General features: G+C 40.2%; 1 protein-coding gene across 1 annotated transcript; it reads right to left on the bottom strand.

The window, feature by feature from the left end:
- Window positions 1-611: 611 nt before the first annotated feature.
- Window positions 612-8,490, bottom strand: LOC129099624 (large neutral amino acids transporter small subunit 1-like). Its single transcript, XM_054608931.1, has 11 exons — window positions 8,301-8,490; window positions 7,162-7,695; window positions 6,875-7,000; window positions 4,369-4,474; window positions 4,167-4,211; window positions 3,366-3,489; window positions 3,152-3,255; window positions 2,755-2,851; window positions 2,193-2,342; window positions 961-1,135; window positions 612-688 (listed from the first exon to the last, which is right to left on the bottom strand). The coding sequence occupies exons 1-11, from the start codon at window positions 8,374-8,376 to the stop codon at window positions 612-614; spliced, it is 1,614 nt and encodes a 537-aa protein (XP_054464906.1). The 5' UTR covers window positions 8,377-8,490.
- Between the last annotated feature and the right edge of the window lie 491 nt (window positions 8,491-8,981).

The raw sequence follows: 8,981 nt of genomic DNA, 5'->3' as shown, positions 1-8,981 counted from the left end.
CCCCTCCAACCTTGACCTTATTCATACACCGTACACTGTGTCACAGTTTCTTATGTGAGGTCTTTTTACTTGAAATTAGTACATATGTCATTAAATGTTGCAGTAAGTCCTCAGTTTTAACTCAAAGGTCATACGCTTTCATATTTTATAAAACTGTAAACTATATCAAACTATGTGTAGTTTGTAGTTATCAAATGTTGTACGTTAGGCCACTAAAGTATCTGAATGCACCTTGTAAAACTGTGTTGGCAGCACATAATTACTCCCATTTTAAGATCAGGGCATGACTCTCCATTAACTTACTAACATGCAGCATGTTAGCATGTTCTAGCATTAAAGGAGATGTCATTGGCAAATTTAGAACATTTGGAGGGTTCACAAGATATGAACCCTCCAAATGTTGATATACCTTCATAGTTTTAAGGGTACACAAGAGCATATGTAAACCCCCCTTTACCAAGATTCAATACCAATTGGTTCCACAGTTATATCCAGACAAGTTAAAGTTTTGAAATTAATAGGCAATTCACGAGTGAATGAATGTAGACATATCAAGAATGTTCAGTCAAAAATATTGACACAATCCATCATCTTGTTCCGTCTGTCCAGCGTTATTCAGCCGCCTCACGTTGCTCCCTCTCCTCAGGAACAGACATGAAGATCTTTTGACAGAACATGGTGAAGAGTTCTGAGAAGAAACAACTCATCAGCGTCAGCCCTGTCTGTTTTCTTTTACTAGGTTACCGCAGGTTGTAGATTTAATTTAACATCGGATCAACATATTGGTTTCCGTCCTTCCTGCCGACTATATAAATAAAACAAATATATCACTGCCCACAGCTGCACTTGAGGAGATATTCTCACCTGAATTTCACAACAAACTGTAAGGAATGCTTCTCCGATCTTGCCTGAACAAATAGACAAAGACGGTATTAAAAAAAACTAAAATGTCTCACTCACCCAGCATCTTCTTGACCACATGAGGTTTCTTCCACTTGTAGCCCAGTAGGTACGCCGGGATGCCTGTGAGAATAATGCCGCTGCCTACCAGGCACTCAAACGGAGCTGCCCAGAAGGACACAACGATCATGAAGACACAGCCCAAAACGAAGGTCACAGGGATGAACAGATACACCTGCAAAGAGAAAATACCATAGATGTGGGCATTTGTTACTGTTAGAAAAGAGGAGAGTAGATAAAATAGCCTAATAATATTTGACAAATTGAATTTCAAAAATGAATTTCAGGGAATTACTTTTTTAACATTAGTGCAATAAGTTATAATCAGTAATATGTTGTAAAATGATACATGTATCTCTATATAGCTGGAAAAATCATGTAAAACCATCATAACAATACAACTTTTACTGATGTTGTGATAAGATAATGATACAATAAGTAGTTGAGATAATTTGCCTTATTGGGTCATTTGTTTATATTATCAAATCACTACTGGTAAATAAGTACATTTACTCACGTACTGTAATTCATTTATTTTCATTTTCTGCTACTTTATATTTCTACTCCACTACAATTCAGAGGGAAAATAATGTTATGCTCCTGCATTGATTTGATATGTTTAGTTACTTGTCACTACAAATTCTGATCAATAATAAAAAAAATAAAAAAGTTAACAAATGAATTATGATGTCTCATTATAATTTTAGAAAAAATCTAATTATAAATAAATTGTAAATGAGCCATTCCGCATAATGAGTACTTTTACTTTGGTAGTATTTTTTTTTAGCTATTTATTGCTTGTTAGAGGTTCATCTTATAAACAAATAGACTGGGAGCACTCAGGCTGAAAGCAAAGATGAAAGACTGGTCAACCAAAGTAATATTCCCATGATGGAACAGAAACAAAGAGCCATGTATGCGTGGAAACACCACTCCCTACTATTCTGAAAACACAGTATGGTTCCACCATAACAAGAGCAGTGATACAATGGTGCTTTCATTTTTTTTTGTTAAAGAAAAGAAAAGTGGATGCTCTATGAAACCAGGAGACGTGTTGATGTTTTGGGCAGACAAAAAACTAGCTGAGGTTGAGATAGAGCAAAGTCTTCCATAACTTGTACACCTCGCAGTGAGTCTTAAATCCTTTAAAAATGACTTTTCTTTAATAAATCTCCAGTGCAAAAAGCATTTACCAAATGCACAACACAGCCTCTTAGACATGGCTACTCTACCTTAATGGGCCTTCTTAGGTCGGGCTTGGTAAAGCGCAGCCAGAGCATGCCAGCAATGGCCATACCAACACACAGCCAGGTGAAGAAGCTGAAGAGATTGATGACAGAGAAGATGTCCTGCGAGAGGGCGTACATCATGGACAGCAAACACTGATAGAAGAGAAAAGGAAGACAAGATTGTATAAGACTTGTATACGTAGCATATAAACACACATATTTTGTACTCCTCAAGTTATTTGGAAATATGTGTTATGCTAAATGCCTTCATTCTGTGAACATTCACAGAGTTGTGACTAGTTTTAGAGGCTTTGACAAAAATCAATATCGTAAAATAAATCAATTCAAATAGCCATAATCAACTGTTTAAAATTGGAGGACATCTGTCAGAAAACTGTAGCAATTCTTTGATTGTAGATATATGTCAATAAAGGTCAAACCTGACTTAGTGCACCTTTATTTACTAAAACCTAATGTCATCATAGGTTGTTGGGATGATTTGACAACAAGCATTTCTAAAACCAAAAGTAACTTCCAGATCATAGCTGTTAGAGAGGCGTCTTACTGTGAAGATGAGGGATGGCACTGGTGTGAAGAGGTCTGTATGGACCAAACCTAGAGCAGCAGGGAGTTGACCCTCTCGAGCTCCAGCATAAAACAACCTAGAAGAGAGAAAGCTCTGTAGTGGTTATTTTGTGATGTAATAGTTGGCCTTGATAAAATGTTTAGCCTCAGATTTACTGTCATATCATATGAGACTTCACATCCTCCAAACATCAGAGAGTGTTCAACACCTTTAAGACCAATATTTGACTGCAATTTAATCATTGCAATTAAAATGCGCTCAAAACTGATTTGAGCAGTCGATCGTTTGACCTTATTTCTCACCCCTCTCCTGCATTAACTATAAAACATTGGTAGAAACTAGTTAAGTTGTATTCTCTCCATGCAGACACACACACCTTGCTGACGTGAACAGGGATCCGTTGACAGCTCCGAAGCAGGACAGTCCCACAAAGACAGGAATCAACCAGGACATCACACCAAGATGGTACTCCCCAAAACTCTGCCAAACAGCACAACATATATGAGAAAACACAGCCTACCAAAAAGATGCACCTGATCGACTTGATCGGCAAGTTGTAGCTAACTTTATGGCAGAAATACAAAGCTCACCACAGCAACAGCCTCTGACTCGACCATGACTTCAGGAGAGATGGTGGTGAAGTAGGCCAGGTTGGTCAAGACGTACACCACCGTTACTATAGGCATGGATATGATGATAGACAAGGGCAGGTTCCTATGGGGGGGCAGGGTCCAAGGTCATTTGATGAAAGAACATCCACCATATTCTCTAATAATATCTTATTGTTGCGATTGTTTTTGCGAGTTTAGTGATCTAATTTCATGCATTCCAGTTGGCAAATGTGACTATAGTATTTCATATCTGATTACTGTCTTACAGTGGTCAGTCATGCTAGACTTTATATTATAGAACCAAAAGCTCCCGCACAAAAGTCTTCTTCACTTGCATATGAGTATATTTCAGTAACAACGTTTCGGTACGTAGACCTTCATCAGGTTATTTTGTAATTTTCGAAATATTCTATAATCTATATTGTCTACCTAAGGTATTCTTCTACGCACCTGTCATCCTACTGGAGTGCAAAAGTTTTGTTCTTTTTAGACTTTATATTATAAAACTATGCAGCTGTAACCCTTAAATATGCAATTCTGCATATGCAAAACTAAAGTTTACAATTTGCTTTTGTCCAAAGAGCTGTGTATTCAGCTCTACAGCCGATTTTGAGTTTGCTTTTGTATTAGATTGTATTAAAACGTAAGGTGTATCGTGTTACTTTGTATGTATTTCCTCCATGCAAACAAATGATGGTAAACAAGCTCAGTCATGGATGAGGGTAGTCATGCTGTAGGCATGTACAATCCTCAAAACAACCTTCATCACATTTATGTCACCTCTCTGGATCGATCATCTCCTCGGTCACATAATTCAGGTAATTCCTAAAAAAAAGAAATACAGTTAAACAATATTTTAGCCTTTGAGTTAAAACTGGAATTACCGTACGTTTTATTGCAAAGCAAACAGTTGGCAGTTATAGATAAATTATTTCTATATCTGGTCTATAATTACATAAAAAAAAGGTCACAAATGCCTCACCAGCCTCCAAAAGCAAAGAGTCCACTGTACAGAGCCAAGACAATATTGTCTACTCCCAGTTTGCTGCCTTCAAATGCTTTCTCTGGTGTCAGGTACGGCACATCACCTGCACACACATAGAAAGAAGAATAAGTTAAAGGAATCTTAAACAACTGAAGCTCTCTCTACAGTAACAACTTTAGTTTATGAAGTAATCATATGGTTTCATAGAAATGAAATGGATTCTCATTTAGAGCTGCTGCAGTGTTCTATTTCTTGCATGAAGGCTGGTCTTTCGCTGTCTGCCCTTTGACTGGCCTGACATTTTCAACTAACCTATTGGGACTCTGTCCGAACACTTTGCCTCCAGGTTTGAGCATCTGGTTTAATGTACTGAAACATAATAAGGCGCTGTCCAGCTGACATTTGAAATATCTTCTGATAAGTAAACCTCAATCCTCTCATTTATCCTCAGCAGTTAAAAAATCCAGTTTATCATCATCGAGGGCAACTGCCATGTTGGCTGTGTGTGTGTGTGTGTGTGTGTGTGTGTGTGTGTGTGTGTGTGTGTGTGTGTGTGTGTGTGTGTGTGTGTGTGTGTGTGTGTGTGTGTGTGTGTGTGCGCTTGAAGTCTTGCTTCTGCGCGGCTCTCTCCTCTACCTGTTGCTTTCTGATGGTAATGACTCTGCTTTTGTGTGAGGCCTGTATTACACACACACATTACTTGCTCACTCTGTCCTCTCTCGCGCTCTGAAAGACCACAGTGTGACAACAGCCGGCAAGCTTTGCTGCCTAGTTTCCATGGTAACACAGCTTGGAGCACAATGGTGGTGGGTGTGGCCTTGCAAAAAGGGGAGGGGGTGGCAGGGGAGTTGCAGATGTAGCATGGAGCAAATGATGGACTGATTCAGTATTTATATATATGCTTTTCAAAACTGAAATTATATATATATATATATATATATATATATATATATATATTCAAGATAGAGTTGACACTGCACTTACTGCCTATTGTTAAGAACAATGATATGTTCACACTTAAATTCATTGCAAGGACAATGAAATACTGCAGGAACAGAAACAGTCTAATTTTTGCAGTCAGTGTTTCCACTATTTCCCCTATATGACTATATCACTTCTATCATATTCTGTTACATATTTCCCTTATTCTGTAACATAAACAGTATATATTTTTATAGAGGATACACATTGTACAGATGAGTCATTTATTAAACCAATTAAGCTCATCAGTGTTCAAGCTTAGAGTACACCCATGCAGACACACGTTTATTTGGTTTCACACTCGCTCACACTCAATCACATGGCTGCAGACAGACAAGCCTTGTGTTCTGTTAACTGCTAACAAACTGAAAGGAGGGCAGTCTGCTTGGTTGGGCTCATTAGTGTTAGTCAGCAATTTGTTGATCAGTAGAGACAAAAGAAATAAACCTGGGTTTCAGCAGCGCCAGTGAGACACTGAGACAATAATGTATATAACTATACTTTGATAATACCCTACTTATCCTATTCGTATTAGTTTGTAGCACTTACTGTATTCGTATTAGTCTGTTGCAATTATTGTTTTCGTAGTAATTTGCCTCTGCACTGTACTTTTGCTCTGGTTTATGCTTTAAGATGCTTGTTTAAGAAAGGAGATGCACTTATGACTTCTGGTGACCAGTAGTTCTCTTGAATACCTATGTTGAATACACTTCCTGTAAGTCGCTTTGGATAAAAGCGTCTGCTAAATGACTGTAATGTAATGTAATGTACTTGTTTTTATTTTATTATACTTATATGACCATCATTATTGCAATAAACGTGGGAAATAGATTAACACACGATATTCAGCTGCATGCTGGAAAAATATACACCTTGCAAAGTGAATGATGGAGAAAGCAATGTTTTTTTAGGATTGAAAAAAAACATACTTATACTTATTGGCCCATCAAAGAGGATTTAGAGCAAAGTATGATGATACTTCAGTTTTTAGAAAAAAGCCCCATTGGAAAGCTTTTTGAATATATTGAAACGGGTTTGAACCTGTCAGCCAATGGCAAACATACAAAAGTGTTTTACTGAGCATTAAAGTATATTTTATTTGGCTGACACATACCTCATCAGACACACATCCAACAAGAACTAAAGTGAAGATGAGCCAGCTTGTTTTTCACATGGACAGTCTAATAATAACAAACAAAATATTTTACTAAGTATCAACTTGTCTCACTTGTCCACTCAACCTAGCATCAAGTTGGGATCAAGATGTTTGTAGTTAGATGTAACATTGGAAGTTATACTAGACAGTGATAATGACTGAACTGCAAAACCCGCCTGCTAATTGATATTACCTTGAGTTATAACATTAGTCTGAATTTTGTGTTATTGTCGTTATTGTGTGTGTTGTAGAGCTGCAGCCACAGAATGCTATACGGCACAGATTTACATGATCTCTGAATGAGCCTGACCACAACCAACTATAAACCTGTGTGGCTCTATCAGTCTATGAGTAAGTGGGACTCACCTGTGGAAATCTGGATGAAGCCAAAGATGATGATGATGATAAGGGCTAGTAATTTGGAGGCTGTGAACAAATCCTGCACCTTGGTGGCCGCTCTCACACTGATGCAGTTTACAAACGTCAGGGTAGCTAAAGGAGGTGGGGAGATACATAGAGAATCTTACAAATTAAGCTCTAGGGAAATAATCACCTGCGATTAAGTGTATCAAATAAATGAAATGTTATTATTTGTCATCTGTGAAGAAAGAGAAGTATTTGCAAGGTAACCCCGGCCAACAACCCTCACTCACTTAGACACATGCAGGCAATGAGTTTGGCTGCACTGTCAGGCACGGCGCAGTTTGGGTACAGAGGTTTCAGAAGGTAGGTGGCAAACACCAGCGACACCACGTACTGTGATGACGGCCGGATAATCAGCATCTCCACCCACAGCTTTAAGAAAGCTGCCAGCTCGCCGTACACCTCCAGGATGTAGGTGTAGTCTCCCCCCGACTTGGTGATGGTTGTGCCAAGCTCAGCATAGCATAGGGCGCCCATGGTAGAGATCACTCCACAGGCGGACCAGATGATCAGGGAGAGCCCGGCTGAACCGGTCTCTTTGACCACGCCTGTCGGAGTGACGAAAATGCCAGAGCCTATGATGGTGCCTATGATCATTCCCACGCCGTTGAAGAGGGTGATGCTGCGTTTGAGCACGATCTTCTCCCCTTTGGCAGGCGTGTCGGTGGTAGGGCTTGTGGCAGTGGGAGCAGGAACCATAAGGGTTGATGGAGACGCTGGCTGCTCTACAATCAGACCATCTTGGTCCGGGTCTGCTTCAACTGCTGGAGAATAGTAGACAGCAGACCAGGAGATGAGTGTTTCATATTTGAGTTTAAACCATTAAGTGATGCCAGAGATCACAAAAAAGAGGACATCATCAAAGTGACAAGCGTTTTTTTGAAGTTTTTCTTTGCTGAGATATTTTAGGCTCTGGTTATTTTAACAGAATATAATACCAAACTTACAGATGTGTTTCTAATGTCTGTGTGTCAAGCAGAAAGCGATAGAAGCTGTGTGCATTCTGATTCAGCAATTTGGGAAAACGTGTGGCATGGACTACTGATTGATTTATAAAACCTGTTAGTGAAGAAACTATCTCACCTAATTCACCTCTCCCTCTGTTCATTTACACAGGCACATTATCAGGTAATTGTGCCCAGTATAGGGCCCTTATGGAAACACAAGCTCTATTTTTATGTATTATCTGTGACATTTCCTCACCTGTTACTAGAACACAGTATACCCAAAACACCATGAAGCATCTCTATAGCCACATCAATCAGTAGGTACTTTTGCATTAGGCAATGTTGCATCAGAGTGCATGGCGGACTAATGCAGCTCTGCACCATGTGGTATTTACAGGAGTGTGAGCATGCACTATACCTACCTCCAATCTTCTCCTGGCTTGCTGCCTTGGCAACGCTCTCCCGGCTGCTCCGTGATTTCAGCTCCGGTTCAGCCATCTTCCTTCTTAATCTGGGTCCCCTTGTCTTGTCTTTTTCCTCCTGCCCCCCTTTTTCTTCCTCCCTTTATGTCCCCTTCCTCCTCCTGCCTGGGTTTCCTCTCTTTCTCCCTCACGCACACACAACCCTCCCCCCAGCCCCCCAAGTGTGTCTCTAGCCCTTCCTGATTCGTCCTCTCTCACACACATGCACACACACTCTCCTCTTCATTTGCACACACTGCCTCCTTCACTCAGACTGGAATTCATCTGACCCTGATCCTCTCCCTGTCTCTCCCTCCCTCCGTCTCTCCAGGATACAGCAGGGAGGGGCTGAACCTTTGTGATGATGCTGTTGAGCTGCTGCTGCGCTACTAGCCCACGCCCACTCCAAATGAACGATGGGATAGCTTAGAGGGGGAAGTAGGTTACTGGCAGGCACCATTTGGAGGGGCCACCATGTGATGCTCTAATCTTTTTGTGTACTACCTAATCCAGTAGTAATGTCCATGTACGCCTGTGTATGCTCTCATGTCAGAGTGTATTAGGAAGGATGCTGGACCAGCACCACTCCCTCTAGTGGTGTCAACATGGGGGAACAAGTGTCTTTGTTCTCCCGCTGCTTGC

Source organism: Anoplopoma fimbria, chromosome 12 (genome assembly GCF_027596085.1).
Source record: "Anoplopoma fimbria isolate UVic2021 breed Golden Eagle Sablefish chromosome 12, Afim_UVic_2022, whole genome shotgun sequence".
Taxonomy (NCBI): domain Eukaryota; kingdom Metazoa; phylum Chordata; class Actinopteri; order Perciformes; family Anoplopomatidae; genus Anoplopoma; species Anoplopoma fimbria.
This window is presented reverse-complemented; position numbering and strand designations above follow the sequence as displayed.